This window comes from Copadichromis virginalis, linkage group LG20, assembly GCF_057382275.1.
Source record: "Copadichromis virginalis isolate Kocher_CV1m ecotype Utaka linkage group LG20, C_Virginalis_male_GT1.1, whole genome shotgun sequence".
In the NCBI taxonomy this organism is placed as follows: domain Eukaryota; kingdom Metazoa; phylum Chordata; class Actinopteri; order Cichliformes; family Cichlidae; genus Copadichromis; species Copadichromis virginalis.
The window spans coordinates 2,046,780-2,064,997 of NC_140637.1; the positions used below are offsets into that span (position 1 = coordinate 2,046,780).

The 18,218-nt window shown below is 41.1% G+C and overlaps 2 protein-coding genes across 2 annotated transcripts; both read left to right on the plus strand.

The window, feature by feature from the left end:
* Positions 1-6,241: 6,241 nt before the first annotated feature.
* LOC146683942 (uncharacterized) lies at positions 6,242-10,119 on the plus strand. The gene is made up of 4 exons (XM_085443283.1): positions 6,242-6,351; positions 8,612-8,946; positions 9,042-9,122; positions 9,203-10,119. Exons 2-4 carry the CDS (start codon positions 8,631-8,633, stop codon positions 9,481-9,483), a joined length of 678 nt encoding a protein of 225 aa, XP_085299409.1. The 5' UTR covers positions 6,242-6,351; positions 8,612-8,630; the 3' UTR covers positions 9,484-10,119.
* A 1,253-nt stretch (positions 10,120-11,372) lies between these two features.
* Positions 11,373-18,108, plus strand: csad (cysteine sulfinic acid decarboxylase). The gene is made up of 14 exons (XM_085443282.1): positions 11,373-11,460; positions 11,544-11,688; positions 11,766-11,892; positions 11,967-12,057; positions 12,551-12,773; positions 12,890-12,969; positions 16,003-16,057; positions 16,158-16,274; positions 16,361-16,425; positions 16,514-16,595; positions 16,684-16,883; positions 17,124-17,175; positions 17,263-17,352; positions 17,521-18,108. The coding sequence occupies exons 2-14, from the start codon at positions 11,557-11,559 to the stop codon at positions 17,692-17,694; spliced, it is 1,488 nt and encodes a 495-aa protein (XP_085299408.1). The 5' UTR covers positions 11,373-11,460; positions 11,544-11,556; the 3' UTR covers positions 17,695-18,108.
* The last annotated feature ends 110 nt before the right edge of the window (positions 18,109-18,218 follow it).

Genomic DNA, 18,218 nt, shown 5'->3' on the forward strand with positions numbered 1-18,218 from the left:
TGTCCATAGTTCTCAGCTGAGAACTATGGACACACACACACATACATATACTGATAAGCACTCACTGACGCATCACCCTCCCTATCCAACGCTACCTCCAACGCTTACCTCCCCCATGATGTGGACATCGGGTCAGCTGGAGGCGCAGTCGAAGATTGCAGCGGTCCCAGATCAGATGTACACACTGGAACACTTTCCCATGTTGCTGTCTGTGTTTATTGTGTTATGGTGTGTTGATACCTGTGCATTGCTGTATTATCCTTTTGTGTTGCACATTTCGATGTTTTTTTCCTCGCTACCTAGCCTGACCTGTCTCCCCAATGTGATGTTTGTATTGTATGTACGGTCGGCAAGGTCTGTCATCTCGGTTGTGGGCAAAAGACCTGCAACTGACAAATAAAGGCTCTCTCATCATCTCTCTTCTCATTTTGTTCTCGAAGCAGGACTGAAATATAACAGAAATCACTCAGTTTATGAAAGGAAAACTAGGGTTACGCCTATTAGGCATTCAAGGGGAAAAGAGTTAGCGGATCAAGATGACTTGGTGAAAAATGTCTGTGATTTCATATCTTAATTTCACTAACAAGTAGGTGACGTCATGTTGGTATGTCCATCTTTTATACTAGGGGAGAATCATCACTTAATTTTCTCATTTTGAATTAAGTCATTCATATATTGATTAGCTTTCTTAACACTAGGTTGTAATGGGCGCCATTGGGAGTTGTGGTGCATATAACATAACAGCAACATTCGCTTACAGATCCTAGCAGAAGAGACATGTTTGGCATGTTGTTCCCATGTTGTGTTTCTTCCCCGGTGACATTTAACTGTCCTATGCAATTATGCCTAATGCAAGACCTCCAAATCCAAGATCAATTTTATTATTTACCTCAAGAGTTTATGCTTCTCCTATAATTTCTCATAAAGTATTTGAACTCATCACAAAATTCTAGCAAATAATTATTTGGTCAGTAAGTTGTCAGTTGTTGTTTTTTTTTACGTTACTCCTCAAGCAGGGAAGTAAACATAGAAGCATATTCCACCCATCCATCTTCTTCTGCTTTATCCGGGGCCGGGTCGCGGGGGCAGCAGCCTAGAAGCATATTTGAGTAGTTATATGTCACACCTCTTTTATGTTTTAACTCTTCATCCTGTTAAAGGTTCTGAAGTAGAGATGTTTTTTCAGTTGAATCAGTTAAGATACTTCCTCCCTCTGGGGATGCTGGGTGTGATGCAACACACAAGTATGAATCACTGGCATATCTGGTCTACCAAAAAATGATTATACACACACGCAGGCGCAAATACACATATTCACACCAGTGTGGAGTGGAAACACAGCAGGAGAGAGTGACGGCTGTCACAAGCACTTAAAATCACAGAGACATAGACGCCACCTCACAGCTCTGGCTGCACAAACACACAAACACACGGGCAAATCACTCAAGTCATTAGTTTGTGTTGTTTCCTGGAGTTTAATTAGCCTACGTAGCTCAGGGTGATGTGGGGAAAAAAACATAAGAGGGAAACATTATATCCAGTGTAGGGTTTTTACCCGGTCATTGATTTTGCTGTTTTCCCAACACTTACACTGTTATTTGAAAGTGGTGACTTGAACAGAAATGAGCATATGGAAGCAGCATTGATGGTTGGAGGCTGACTGAAAAGAATGAAAGCCATCTGGCTAAGTCATATCATTTTCCTAATGAAAGCACACGCGTTGAATTTAATTCTGTCTCAATCAGCGCCAGTATTGATCAGATCAGTGAAGTTCCAAAGATTCTTTCAGTTGATGATGAGCACAGAGGATCATTTAAGCCTTCAAAACTATTGGTCTTCACTTGATGGAACAAGGGGGAAACAGTTCAATAATAAGCCCTTTGTACTGTTCGGATTTCCTTTTTCTTTTGCCTCCAAATGCTTTTTATCTGTGCTTCATTCACAAATAAAATGAATACTTCTTTCAGTGTTTTCACTGGAGCCTGAAAAACATCAATAGTTCAATAAATATGTATATGAAAATGGAGAAATGGAGGGGTGTGTGTGTGGCCGCTGTACACATAATGGTGTATGCCTGCAATAACTAGTGTGTAACTGCAAAAACAGAATCTTATTAGTTTTAGTTTTCTGTATTATATCATTAATCATAAAGAAACTAAACAGCATGCAGGCAAGTTTGGCTCAAGAAAAACACACACACACAAATTTATGTTCACACTTTCAAAGCAATCAGCAGAAATAGCATCAAAGTTCAGAATTGTATCATAATTCTAATATCATCAGACTTTAAACATAAGGGCACAGACAGGTAGCAATTATTTTCCAAATATGGTGATTATGTAAAATCCTGGAACCTCATTCTCACACATTAACAACATGTAATACAGATTTATGTGGCGTAATTAGCAGTGAACTTACTAAGGAATCAAAGGGATGAGCCATATGTTTTTCTTTTGCCTCAAATATCTCATTAAAAAGAGTGTATACTTGCCAGGTTACACAGCAAGCCTAAAATACTTCAGTGTTAAGTCCCAGCATTTAATGTTTACTCAGTGTTCCAGAGGTTAAAAAAGTCAGGCATCAAGTCTTCTCACAGTCTCTCCAATTCTTACACTGGTCACTGAGTTTAGGACAGACCAAACTCCAAAGCCAGCAGGATGTGGGTTTCTTTCTTGCCACTGATCTTTTGGGAGCTCCAGAAACCTGGCTCGCCCTCTTTTGCCAGAGGGACTTTGTGTCGTCTCATGGCCCAAAACAAAGAGTCTTAGGGATTGAGGGAAGCCTGAGCTTTATGGCTCAAATCACACAAAAGCTATGGTTAAATTATGAGCTGAGTGCATCACCCAGCTAAAAGCGTTTTGATACTTTAGAATGATAAGAGCTCCCTCTAGAGGTCAGCTCACACTGCAGTAGAGCCACAACAAAGCAAAATGTTCCCTCTCCTCTTTCACTTTGTGCCTTTGTCTTTAATGTAATGAGGCAGATTACCTTATCCGCAGACTTCGCTTAATGAATCCTGCAAACAAGGTCTCGACAAGTCGCTGACTTCACTGAATTACAGCAAATATTAAACGCTGACATCAGCCGACACCTGCCTCTCTGGGTGACTTTAGCTGGATGATCTCATGCGATAAGAGCTTTTTCTTTCTTTCTTTTTTTCTTTTTTGGAGCAGTGACTATTTTTTGCTCCTTTGAACTCTTCAACTCTGTCTTCCTCCTTTATTTAAGCTCCCCTTTGACCTCCTTCAAAAAATCTTTCTCAGCCTCCTGCTACATCACACTCACAAACACACACACACACACACATTCAGAAACACATACACATCCATTTCCTCCAGGAGCTCCTTCGTGGCTTTAATGCTGTCTGAAAATGTGTCTGCTCTGTCTGTCAGACTCACTGTCTTCTCCCTTCGTTATACTTAAAGGAGGGAAAATGCCTTTGTGTTTGCTGTTTTTCAGTAACTCTAAGTAGGGGTGCTGAGGAGAACACACACACGAACACACACGAACACACAGGTAAATTATTTACACTTCTATCAGCCTTAATGGATCTGTCAATTACATTACAGGCTCAATCTATAAGTCCTCTGCAAACGGTCTTCCTCCCATAATGAACAACAGCTTCATATATATTTGATCTGAGAGAATATATATGACATGATGAATGGTAATGGATGGTCATCCTGCTGTTATCCAGCATTAAACCCTTCTTCCCTCTAAAAGAAGGCATGATAACATCTCAGATAGAGTTACCTAACAGTCTGAGTTGAGCCTGTGATACTAAATCTAGTGTGTTTGTGCTGAAAACTGAAGCTTTCCACCTACAGTTTGTCTACCCAGCTGTAAACAGCAGCATTGCTTTGCCCTCTTTCACTTTCTATCTCTTGCATTGCGTGTTTGCTCTGTTTGGCTGCCCTGCTGCCATGGTCTTTCCTCCCTCACTCTGGTCTTTCATATACAATGCACGTTAAACAAACAGACATGTCAGAGCCACTCAAATATATGTCCATCCCTCCACCCTCTCTACCCCCTCCACCCCCATCCTGGGAGCGGGGTGTGTATGTGTGTGTCAGTGGGAAGGGATGGGGGAACCACATATCAAAGGCCTCCCTGTGCAGAGGTCCATCTGTACTACAGTCGGCTGCAAAAAATATAAACAGTGGATTATACAAGGGGAAGAAAAAAACAGTGAACCTACTTCATCACATCCAGTCATACTAGTGAATAGCAGTTTGGTGCAGAACCCTTAAAATTGCAGGCTCATATCTGAGTTATAACAAAAGAGTGCCATTTCTTTTATCAACAACTTTATCTGTGAAGGAGCTTTGTGTGCATGTTAGTGTCTAAACATAAAAGTCCCAGCTTGTGTACTGTCAGCAAGTGTACAAAGCAGTGTTTGATCCACACAAATGCAGACCCAACTCCGTCTTGTCCCTTGTGGCTCGGAGCGCTAAAGTCTGTCAGTAAGATTGATTTCCCTCGTCACTTACTTTACATGTAAATTTAAATTTCTCTGTTAAGGCATGGAGAGGATAAGCTGCTGCGCTGGCTCCCTCTTCAATTGTATACATGCATAAATAAACACACACACGCACATACACACACTCATCTACAAAAATCCCAATTTTCCAGGTGCAGAGGTCTGTAGAATAGAGCCAGAGCCACTCATACAGAAACTGCATTATTCTCCATCAGCAGTGTGGAGAGTTGGAGCTATTATACCATCCACCACTAGCATGCACATACAAGTGGAGTTTGCCACTCCAAAGAACCAGGGTGTGAGTGGGATCGTGCTTGATCAGCGGCAAACTAAGTTCATTGTCATTTTCAAACAGAGTATGCTCCACTTGTGCTGCAGTAATGTGATGCAAAATGAATAACTGCACACTTTGCAGGCACATTGTACAGCATTTCAAGTTGAAAGCTCCCTGAGTGTCGGTGTATGTATTCTCTGAGATCAGCAGATCGCTGCCTTTTAGCTTTGCTACGCTGAAGCTCAAGATTGGATATAATTCAAATTTATAACATAATAAAGTCATTAGTAGTACATAAAGGAAGATGAATTTCTCTCTAACACAGAAGCCTCACCTCAGTGGTAAGAATAAATAAGGTGATTTGCTCTAGTCTTTCCACCCACTGTAGGCGAAGCAAAAGCTGGTTTTATTCAGACAACCAATACACACAGTGACTCAGAATGTATACTGTGTATGGATGAAATGGGCTCGAGAGGCTTTTCCACTCACACAAAGCAAATATCTGTTCAGGAATAAGATATTGATTTGTCATTTCCCAGAGCTGGAGCTTTGTAAATAGGCTGAGCAGATGTGTGACTGGTGATTCCCGATAATTGTTGTCCAATAACAGTCAGGTGCCTTTTGATACATTAAACTTGGATGTACTGTAATGTAGATCATCATTCATGATACCTGGCAAGTGCGCACATCCAATAAACACACACAGGCACACGTTCTATTTGGTATGCACGCAACGAGCCGACTCTGCTCAACCAAAAACAATCAAATATTTATTCCCATGTTTACAGCGTTCCATTTTCACAATATTACCAGCAACACATTTCTCCGTGTCGACGTGAGAGTTAGAGATTCTTGCTCTGAGGAGGCGCTCAGGTGGAGAAGCTATTTAGTTTACAGTTTAGCTGCAGTGAGTGTATTTTGTTTTTCTGGCCACAGAATTTGAGCTAATTTTAAAGAAACAAAATAAACTAAACATACATATTTTGTCCTCCCCTGCTGCTTTTCATTTTTGTACTAAAGAAATTATCATTAGACATGCTGCATTATTTATATCCACTTTAAGTTCTGTTGCTTTGTGTTGCATTGTGCATATGCAGTGGCTGTGTATATTGTTTTTATAGCCATTATTCTTTATAACATAGAAAATCTAGAGCTTTTAAAGCTGCAGAGTTTTTTGTGCAAATTTTGCCTTATTCTCCTTAATAACCTGAGGTTTTTTTATGCCTCCCATATAATTCTTTTAGTCACTTCTTTTTGTATTTATTGAAATGTCTCTGTTTCATAATAAAGTCTTATATACTTTTTTTTAATTAAGTATAATTTAAGATTATAGAACACTTATGTCACTGCAGTGCAATGTGTAAGCATCTCCACCAGGTGACGCTAAATGCTCAGAGCTGGGGCGGTTTCCTGCAGTTAAATCATCCACCCACTGGATGGAAGCAAACAGAAATAAAATGCTAGTGAAAGAAATAACCGGAAATGATTTGACCGGATAAAATAAGGAAGGAAAAGCAGCGGGAGAAAAGAAGCGATGGTGAACTTGTGACGCTGCGTTTGTTTACCATCTGTGTTATTGGGGCTGTTGCATTAAATGGTAAGAGAAAAGCACAAATACGTTCCGCCTGTAGCCTGCTTGGGGCATGAAAGCGAGTCTGTAAAGCGCATCTGGAAGTGATCGACCACAGATGCCACACAAACCCAGGAAGTGCAGAGATTAAAGGGGTTTCGAATTGAAGTGCTGGATGTAGAACAAAGGCTTTGCGTCCTTCACGCACTGAAAGTAATAAACTCTGTAAGCACGTGGTCGTGTCACGTAGGCAAAGAAAAAAAGTTGATCAGTGATTGTGCACGTGCTGTGATTTCTGATCTGTGTACATCAGTATTAACGCTTATTTGAACAATGCTACAGTTACTGGTCTATGCTTGAACTGAAAAAAATATTAATGCCACTTAATTTTCTTCATGTCCGAAGCTACAGATAAGATAAGCACTATTCAACTCCCGTGTATCACAGTGTGAAATACTCACCACTCACTTCATTAGCAGTGGGTGGGATCCCCTCGTATCATTGATTCAACAAGGTGCTGAAACATTCCTCAGAGATTTTGGTCCATAATGACGTGATGGCGTCACACAGTTGCCGCGTATCCATGATGCATCTCTCCTATTCTGCCACGTCCCAAAGGTGATCTGTTTGATTGAGATCTGGTGACTTTGGTGGCCGTTTGGGTACTGTGAACTCATTGACATGTTCAACTAACCAGTTTGAGATGTTGTATAGGTAGGCTCTCCACCACTACAAGGTGCCTAAATTCATCATTTATTGTCTTTTTGCCAAATTCTCAACCTACCATCCAAATGTCGCAGCAGAAATTGAGACTCATCAGATCAGGCAATGTTTTATAGTCTTCTATTAAATCATTTCAATGACCCGATGCAAATGGGTATTTTAATCTCTGAGAACTGCCACTCACGTGATACTTTCTCTGTTTCTGATCTTTCTCTGTAAATTCTAAAGATGGCTTGTTAGGGCCATGGCTGGGCATGACTTGCTCTCTTTCCAGCCGTAGATGCTGCCCTTTCTCTGCTGTCCTTTCTATTCAACAATTAGGCGTTGAGTACTTAAGATCAGGGATCAGGTGAGCTCCAGTCCTGGAGAGCCTTTGTAGTGAGCTGAGTTGCATATGGCTTAACTGCTTATGCCTGCTCTGTGGAGCAGAGGACATTTTTAACCATTTAACCTTTTTGATGTGCTCTTATGCATTAAATCTTTTGATGCATATAGTGACTTGTCTGTCTTCTTTAGTATAGTTATTAATTTAAAAAAAAACTATTTCATCTATATTTTTGCCTCCTTGTCTCTTTTTTGCCCCAACCTAGATACTTTTTGTTACTTCCCTGCATCCCCTCGACTTTTAGAGGAATGTAACATGGATTTGTGGGAAAATCCCAAACTTTCTTCCCTGTTCTGAGGTTGAATTTGACTGTATCTACATACCTAAATACACTGAGTTTCTACCATATCATTGGCTAATTAAATATTTGAGTTAAGGATCAGTCACACAAGTATACCCAGTGAAGTGGCCGGTGAGTTTATTTTGTCAGAGGTTGTCATCAGAGATTGTGGTTTTCAACACGTTATAACATATTATGTTACATATTACATGTTAATTTATGTTAAATGTTACAGTTTTATATACTAAAAAAGTAGCTGCAAAATTGAAACATTTATTTATTAGATATCTTAAACAGTCTTGAATATTTCCCATTGTACATTCTTCATCCACTGGATTATTGGAGAGACTTGAATGAGTCATTAAAATAAATGTGAGAATATCACATTTTTCCATAGCCACGTAAATTAAAAGGCAGCCAGGAATATGTTTAGCAGTGATTATGCAGGCATGTGCAGGACAATTAAGTGTTGCATTAGAGCCTGATAGATGTATATCAAGTGAGCAATGTCATTGGCTAGTATTGGCTTAGAACAGATATATAAGCATTGATGCACATGCTATCGGTCATGCAGCAACTTGAAAACTCTTTGTCTTTGTTTTTAAAATAATGAGAAGGCAATGAATGCTTGTGGGAATGTAGACATGCTGTCATTGCCTATTTGACCAGCAGAGGGACCCTGACTCTGGTTCCAATACACTCCCTGCTGTCTGCAGCACATTTAGCAGAATAGCGTCACAGCTACAATTATTACCACTAGAAATGTTGGAGAATGGATGGATGTTGGAGCTGTTTACTTTTTTGAAAGTTTAATTTAGTCAAAAGGTTTTTGGTTGAGTTTGTTGGACATGTCACATATACTTTTATTAAAAGAGGTCTTCATCAACTTGTTTTGCCAGGAGTTGATTTAAATCAGTCATGGCTGAGGAATCAGGAGAGGAAATCCAGCTACTCAGAAGTCAGAAGCCAAAGCTTATAGAAATCCTAAGTGCCGATCCTGACTTTGTACTCCAGCATGCAGATGCTCGCCGTCTGCTGCCTCTTCACGCCTACCAGCACGTGAAATCTTGCCGCACTCCTAGTGAAAAAGTGACAGAGCTTTTGGATCACGTCATACAGAGAGGTCCCGAAGCAGCAAAAGAACTACTGGAGCTTTTCAAGGATAACGCCTTGCAAGAAACCTTCCCAAGGCTTGACTTTATTAACAAACTGAAAGTCAACACACGGTCCTCGGGTAGGTTAAAATTTGCTCGTTTTCAGCAATCTTTTATTCCAGTTAGATTTCTATTTCTGATCTATAAATATAAAGATTTTTTTTTCACTTCCAAGGGGGGAAAGAAACCTCAGAAAAAAGAAAACAAGCGCCTGAGATACCAGATGTCATTCCAAACAAAAGGATCTGCAACAATGGTGAGTGGCAATGCACTGAAATATATTCCACTGTCAAACTCTGTAAAACAGTCACATACTTTAACGGCCTCATCCCACAGGCTCTGGCATGGTGAGTGAGAAACAGCTGATGTCTGTGGCCCGTACCATCGGCAAATCTTGGAGGGCGATTGGCAGAGAAGCTCTGGAAATCTCATCTGTAAAACTGGAGCAAATCGAAGAGGACCATAATCTCCATGTGGAGCGAGTCTTTGCCATGCTGCGTCACTGGCGTAACTCACAGAGGGAAAAAGCCACACCCACTCAACTGCATTCACTTCTCAGTCAGGGAGAGTGGATGTTGCCACCTGAAAGCATCGACTTCCTGTTGAAGACTGACTGATTACTTGCTTGGAGTATAAAGGAAATGTTTTTACTGACAAGTCAGATCATAAATATCAGGGCTTAAACAAGAACAAGATTTTATTGTTTACTACTCTGCATTTAGCACTACTGTACTTTATACTGTACATTTTTAAATGATGCATTAACAGTTATCGTAGGAAAGTCATAGAAGTTTTGCCAGAAGTTTCATGAAATCTCTTACAAGAGTTGCTTTTATGTCTGTTTTCTGTTGTGGTATATGTAGTATGATTTTTATTCACCTTTCATTTGAGAAGATAATGAAAAGCAAGCTGTACTTACTTCATTTGAACGGTATTTTCTTTTTATGTTGGGATTATTCATCTTAGGGATGAAGCTCAGCGGTCCACATGAAGCAGCAGAGAAAAGAACATTTTCAAAACTCTTTCATGGAAAACATCTGCAAAGGACAGAAGCAGGAGAACCTTAGTACCACTTGAAATAACTCTTTGTAATTGTATTATTCGTTCAACTGCCATAAAATAAAAAATTTTTATTTTTAATTTTTTAACCAGTGTTTAAGAATTGAGCCACTGCAAATGGGGCACAGGTGATTGGACAGAAAATGGTGTGAAATCGAGTTGAAGGCTGATAAACTGGTGTGTAAATGTTTGGGGGTTTTTTTGGTATTTGAATTTAATCACCAGAGTAACCAGATCAGCAAGTTCAGCCACAGACGAAAGCATCACTGAATGTCCCAGAAACATAAGAGACTATAGAAATCCTTTTTTTTTTTTTTTTTTGCTTTTTTACCCCTCAGCCGTAAAAGAATGATGGGGTAATGCTGTCACCCCACTGGTACGTGTTGATTACATCAGTTACATTTTTCTCAGTGCTGTTTTACCCATAGAACCAGATATTTTCTCATTTTGCACCAATCTCTGTAAACCCTGGTCGTGGTGGAAACTCCCAGTAAAGCAGCAGCTTCTGAAATACTCTGACCGGCCCGTCTAGCACCAACATCCACGTCATGCTCAAAGTCACTTAAATCATCTTTTGTCCTCCTGTTGTTCAATTTGAACTTTAACAGTTCACCTCGAACATGTCTTTGTCAGTGCGCCCCAGGGCAGCTGTGGCTACAATGTAGCTTGCTATCGCCAGTGTGTGAATGTGTGTGTGGATGGGTGAATGACTGAATTTTGGGGTCCTTAGGGACTGAGTAAAAGCGCTATACAAATACAGGCCATTTACCATTTGTGCATAAATGCATTGAGTTGCTGCCTTTTGATTGGCTGACATTTGCATTGACGAACAGTTGAACGGGTGTACCTATTGAGGTGGCTGATGACCGTACATTCGTCCTTGACTAGCTGCAAACTTCTCCTAAACGTTAGCTGTTGCTGCTCATTAAAAAGGTAAATAAATAAAAATCACAGCTGGAAGAAGAAAAGAAGCCATAACTGGGAACAAAGCAATCCTAGGAGTTCTTTTCTGTAAAACTATGAAGGTTTTCTGTCTGAGCAATCTGGGAATCGCTTTGCTCCTGCATTGATGTTTCATAGAGTTTCTGTAGAGGCTGACTTGTGTCTTTTAAGATTCATTTACCTTCTCATGCATATCAGAGCAGATATACAGCCTCTATTGCATAACACTCCATAACTCATCACAGTAAAACGACTGCCTTTAACAATGTTCACCCACAAGCTAATCTGATGCTCTTTGTTGTGAACTGATGAGAATCATTTCATGAATCCACAAAAGTTTTATCCATTAAAGTGCTATACATGACTTATGACTTACTAAAGCATATTGACCTTCTAAAAATGAACTTTTGTGAGCCCATAAATCACAGTTGAGTGTATGTGTGTGCCCCATTGTCTTTTCTCAGCTCAGATAACATTAACTAGAAGTGTGGGACAAAGGTTGCCTCCCTCCCTCTTTTGCCACCTTACCTTTGCTTTGTAGCCATTTTCTGCAGTCTGGTTTCAGAGCAGCACAAACCCGTCTCCATTCTCAGGTTAGTAGTATGACGTTTGCACCATGTGTCTGTTTCTTATCACACCTTTTGAATTTAAAAGTATTCATGTTTTTTTTAAACAGCACATAAGAGATAATGGAACAAGCTAGTCTCCGTGACCTGAATGAGCCTCTCATTGACCATGCTGAAGGCCAGTTCTTCTTAAATGAAGCCTTCAAAATTATTATGGAGGAAGTGCTCTCCAATGGCACAGATGTCAAACAGAAGGTATCTTGTGAAGCACAAAATAGTTTCCCTGTCTGCGGTAGCTAACAAACTTCATAATCCACACTTTCCTCGTGCAGGTTTGTGAGTGGAAAGAGCCCGAGGAGCTGGCTCTGCTCCTGGATTTGGGGGTGAGAGAGACAGGAGAGCCACGGGACAAGCTCCTCCAGAGAGTAAGAGATGTTGCCAAGTACAGCGTTAAAACAAGTAAGTAGAAAAATGAGCTAAACAAACAGGCACTTGTCCGATCTTGAAGGGACTATTTCTTTTGTTAATTTCAGGTCACCCACATTTTTTTAATCAACAGTACGGTGGGGTGGACTATCATTCCTTGGCTGGAAGATTCCTCACTGAGGCTCTCAACACTAATCTGTAAGAAGGAGCAGATAAGATAAATATTGAGGGGATGGAAGGTTAAGCCTGTAAGAATATTGAACAATAAAATGTGTTAGGCACTGATCAAAGGAGATCAGAGTTTCTGCTTTGGTAGCAAACTGTAGAAATACTCTAGAAATAGGAATAAGCAGAAAGAATAACCTCCAACAGTGAGGTTATTTTAGGTATTTTGCATATTTTTAGTGTATCAGTGTTTAATAAACCGAATTTATTAGAAAGCATGTGCAAAAATATAAAGTCAAAGTGTTTCAAAAGGATGTTTGGGTGCACTGTTTGAGTGGTGCTTCTTGGCACCAATGCTGATGACATATTTCACAATGTTGTGGGTTTTTTATATATTGGTTCGTAAGCAAGGAAGGTTTCCTGACTCATAGAGCAGCGCTGCAGAGATTTACAAACTGAAAGATAAAATGAAGACGAGGCTAATCCAGCAAATAACATGATCAGACGTTTTCTGTGACAACTGCAGCTTCACCTATGAGGCAGCCCCAGTCTTTGTGCTGATGGAGAACGAGGTCCTCAGGGGCCTACGTCAGCTGGTTGGTTGGACAGAGGGTGATGGGATTTTCTGTCCGGGGGGCTCAACCTCCAACATGTATGCCATGAACCTCGCACGCTATCAACGCTTCCCAGAGGTCAAAAGCCAGGGGGTGTGGGCTCTCCCACGGCTAAGCATCTTTACATCTCCAGAGGTGAGGGCGACTGTTCACCTGTTTGTCAAGGTGTATTGTTGATCCAATGGAAGCTTCATCAGGTTTATTTCTAACTTCATGACACTGTTGAAACAGACATACTTCTGTTTTTTCAGAGCCATTACTCTGTAAAGAAAGGCGCTGCATTTCTGGGGATTGGTTTGGACAACGTCATCTTTGTGAAAGTGGACGACAAGTAATTGAACTTTTTTATTGTCATTGTACAGTTGCTTGCACAGAGAAAGTAGGTAGCAAGACCACAAAGGTGCAAAAGTAAAGAAATATATAAAGAAGAATATAAAAACACTATATACACAATGTATTAGTTACATTATTCACTGTTGGGGGTGTATACATGGGCATCATAATAAGAACCCTGTAAAGCTGTTCTTTAGTCTGTATGTTTTGCACCTGATGGATCTGAACCACTTTCCAGAGGACAGGATGTTGAATTGGTGGTGGTTAGGACGAAGTTGGTCTTTATAATTGCCATGCCTCTAGAGAGACATCTAGAGGTGGCAATGGAGTCCAGGGAGGGGAGTGGACAGCCGATCACCTTCTCTGCAGTTCTGATGACCCTCTGGAGTCTCTTCAGTGTGCACCAGCACACTCTCAATTGTGGCTCGGTAGAAAGACACTAGTCTGCAGCCTGTTCCATCTCAGGACCCTCAAGAAATGGAGGCGCTGCTGGGCTTTCTTCACTAAGGCGGATGTGTTTGTAGTCCAAGAGTGTCTGGGGTGATGGTATTGAAAGCCGAGCGAAATCAATGAAGAGCATCGTCGCTGAAGCCCCAGGATTCTCCAGGTGATGCAGAACAGAATGGAGGGCAGTGGAAATTATATCCTCGGTGGACCAAAGCTGGGTGGGAGGCAGTCCTTAATGAGCTATAGGACCAGCTTCTCTAAACACTTTGCAAACTCAGGTGTCAGTGCAATGGGTCTGTAATCATTGAGGCCACTGAGCATGGTGGACTTGGAGACTGGGACTTTTGTTTCAGATTTCAGCCAGTGAGGGACAGTGTAACAGGGAGAGGTTGAATAGTCTGGTGAACACAGGAGCCAGCTGGTCAGCGCAGACTTTGAGCACTCTCCCAGGTATTCCGTCAGGGCCAGCAGCTCTCCTCTGATTTACTGCTCTGAACAAACTGTGAACCTGGAGTTCTTGGAGGGTAAATGTGTGTGGGCTGTGATCAGAGGCTATGGGCAGGGCAGTGTGCATGGTAGGGGTGTCTACAGTTCTCTGGAAGTGGGCAAATAAGTTATTTAGTTCTTCTGCTAATGAGATGTCCATGTTATCTGCATTTGTCCCACTGCCTTTGTAATTGGTGAAGTGTTTCAGGCCCTCCCATACCTTTCTGGGGTCGTTATCTGAGAGCTGATCTGACAGTCTACTCGAATAGTCCAGTTTTGCTGCTCTGATGCCTTTTTTAAGGTCTGCTTTTGCTCTTCTGTACATATTCTGGTCCCCAGATTTGTATGCAGAGTTACGTGCCTTTAACAATGCCTGAACCTTACTCGACATCCAGGGTTTTTGGTTGGGGTAGACGCGGAACCGCTTTTCCGTGGTGACAGTGTCAATGCAATACATGATGTAACACAGCACTGCAGCTGTGTGAGTCTCTAGGTCGTCATGTTCAAAGACACTCCACTCTGTGAGGGCAAAACAGTCCTGCAGCTGAGCCAGAGCTTCCTCAGAAATGGTGCTAATAGTTCTGATTGTGGGCTTTGTCCTTTTACTGAGTGGTGTGTATAAGGGGACAACAAGCAGAGAGAGGTGGTCGGACATGCTCAGGTGTGGGAGGGGAACAGATCTGTAGGCCTGGTTGATATTTGAGTAAACATGTGTGTTATTCCCTCTCATAGGGCATGTCACATGTTGAACAAATGCAGGCAGCACGGTTGTTAAGCACACTTTGTTGAAATCCCCTGCGATGATGTGTACTCCCTCTGGATATCTCCGTTGCTGTTCAGAGATCGAGTCGTGCAGGTGGGCCAGGGCTGAGCTAACATTAGCGTTTGGAGGTATGTAGACTGCTGTGATTAGCACTACAGGCAGTTCTCTAGGCAAGTAAAAGGGTCTGCACACGACAGACATCGTCTCTATGTCCGGGGAGCAGACTGTGGTGATTATCTTGGTGTTTGTGCACCAGTTGTTATGTGTGTAAATGCACAAACCTCCACCTCTGCTTTCACCTGCTGTAGCCTTTCCGTCGCTGCGGTGCATTGTGCGGCCCGCTAGTTGCATCGAGGCGTCGGGAATTTCCTCTTGTGGCCACGTCTCTGTGACGACCAAGGCACAACAGTCGCGGACGAGTGGCTGTGCGGGGAGAAGTGGGTTCACTTCGTCTGTTTTGTTGACGATCGAGCGTGCGTTGGTCAGGAAGATGCTTGGAAGCGGTGGTTTAAAAGGCTGCTTCTTTAGCCTGGCTCGCACGCCTGACCGGCAGCCCCGCTTTTTTTTGCGTCCTGTCCGCCGCCTGGGTTGCTTGGCAGAGCCGATAACAATCCACGGAGCGCCCGGTGTTCTCGCTATCTCCGGGGGGATGTTGTTGATCCTCTGATAATCACTGGTAACGGGGATCTGGCTGTTATAGCCGATGTTGCATAATTCCAGATGACTGTAGGTAAGTTTTGCGTTGCAGAAAGAAAAACGCCTAATTGGAGAGGCTGAAGCTGCTGCGTCCGTGTGCGCTGCCATCTTGGATGCTTTGGATGACTTGTTAGTTATCAGTTGCCCGCTGAAAGAATATTGAGCATTAAAGAAATTGAATTTTCTTCTGTCCTTAATTTATACAATTGCAAAACGAATGCTCATAAAACTCAACTTGCAGATGTTATATGACCTTTTCTATAGACTCAATAATTATTCAAAATACAGTCCCGATAAAAAGTTTAAGAACACTAGAAAAATGGCCAAAAAAATCATATTTTGCATGGTCGGATTTTAACAAGGTTCCAAGTAGAGCTTCAAAATGCAACAAGAAGAAATGGGAGTGAGACAAAGCAATTTCAAAATATTGAAAACAACGCTTAAAATGAAACAGGCCGTTTTCAGGCACAACAGAGTTGCCATTTTTCAAGTGATCTTAAACTTTTGATTGGGGCTGTAAATAATAGATTCATGTTCTGTATTGAAATAATTGTTACACCTTGATCTATTGTAACCTGGAGTTGTGCCAAGTAAAAATAATACCTTTCATCTAATTAAATGCTGTCTCTTGTGCTGCAGAGGTCGTCTGATTCCAGAGGATCTGGATGAAAAAATAGAGCTGTCCAAATCTCAGGTAGATTTGCTGATGTTTAGCTAGTTTTCATCAAATGTAACATGTAGCTTTTAATCATCATCTCCTGACTCTAATTGTATTTTTGTGTGTTTTCCATTAGGGTGCAGTCCCATTTCTTGTAAGCTGCATGTCAGGGACCACAGTGCAGGGTGTGTTTGACCCGCTGGATCACATAGCTGATATTTGTGATAAACACAAGCTGTGGATGCATGTAGATGTGAGTGCACTTGTGGAAGACTGATGTGTGTTGACGAGACTTGGTTTTGTGAACCTTGTGAGAATCTTTTATCTTTTTTTTGTCAGGCTTGCTGGGGAGGGAGCGTGCTTTTTTCTAAGAAACACAGACATCTGATGAAAGGAGTTGACAGGTATTAAAATGTACATGAGCTTGTACATGAGTGGAGATACAGTGTAAGGCTGTGATGTTGATTAGAGTTTGTTTCTGTGTATAACAAGAGCAAATTCAGTAGCATGGAATCCCCACAAGATGCTGGTGGCTGGCCTGCAGTGTTCTGCTTTACTCCTGAAGGACACCACGGTTTGGCTTCACAATTTAAAGGCTGCAGAATTAATAATCATAAAGTTTGGGTTTGTACGTTTTTTGACAATCATTGACTTTGTTCCAGAATTTGTTGAAGCAGTGCCACAGTGCCAATGCCACATACCTCTTCCAGCAAGATAAGTTCTACGATGTGAACCTAGACATTGGGGATAAGTCTGTGCAATGCAGCCGCAAGGTGGACTGTCTGAAGCTGTGGTTGATGTGGAAAGCTGTTGGCTCCATGGGCTTAGAAGAGCGTGTAGACAAGGCTTTTATTCATGCAAGGTAAATAAAGGATGTGTCACAGGGCGAGCTTCAAGTAAAGTCGTAAAGTCAGATTTGTCTCATTCTAACAGAAGATCAGCCTTACACATCCAGTTAAGACCCCTTGAAACCAGTTGTCTTTCTCTTGGTTTTCACTAACTAATAAATTATGTCTAATATGTTAGAAATATGATTTTTTTTTTTTTTTTTTTTTTAAATATGGTTACTTTTTGGGTCTTTTGCTAAATTTTTCTCTTGCAGATATCTGGTGGAGCAGATGAAGAAAAGAGAGGGGTTCCAGCTTTTGAGCATGGTAATTTCATACATTTTTCATAAAGCATACCTGAGTTTTTTACCTGCAAAATGTCATTACCATGCTTGCATTTGTCTCTGCGGACAGCCAGAGTTTGTGAATGTCTGCTTCTGGTTCATACCACCGAGTTTGAGAGGGAAGGAAGGAACTGAAGATTACCAGGAGAAACTGGCAAAAGTAAGTTTGTCTGTTGCTGAATAAGAATTAGCCGCCACATTTGAGATATTTTATTCCTTCCGTTGCACACATATTGACATGTACTTAGATGTGGCATCTTCATTTTTTGTAGTGTGCCCATTATCTGAAATGTACAGTTAATTCTGTGTATTGTTTTCTTGCTAAAAGGTAGCTCCTGTCATCAAGGAATGTATGATGAAGCAAGGCACTATGATGGTCGGCTACCAGCCTTTGGGAAACAAGGTCAACTTTTTCCGTGTGACTGTATTCTCTCCCCTACTGTCCCAGAAAGACATGGACTTCTTCCTTGATGAAATTGAAAGACTTGGAAAGGACCTGTGACAAAGCCCATAAGTGAACACCTTGCCCTTCAGAAAATGTGATTGTGCGTTTAATGCTGGTCATTGTAATTTTACAAATAACAACAAACAAGTCAAATTGTGTTCATTTCAATATCTGATTTCCTAGATTCCAACAGCTGTTAAATAAATAAATAAATAAATAAAGGTTACTTGGTATTACAAACTTTATATCACCATGTTCTTTATTGTAAAGGAGTTTAAAACATTTTTGGAGAATGCCTACCCTTTACATTTTATACCTAACTAATTACTGATTTTTTTTTTTTTTATTGATTCCAAGAAAAGTGATTGGGAGCTTTTGTTTTGTTTTTTGTTTTTACTCAGAAAAACAGTTCAGGGTCACAATGTCTTTCTGTAAGTGTAATGTAAAACAAACAATAAAACAAATCGTCACCTCTGAGAACCTGCGTTTGGTCTTGTAATGGATTAATTATTCAATTATTTGGTTAGGTTTAAGCAAAAAAAATTACTTTCTTTGTGTAGAAATAGTATTCTCAGTCAAAA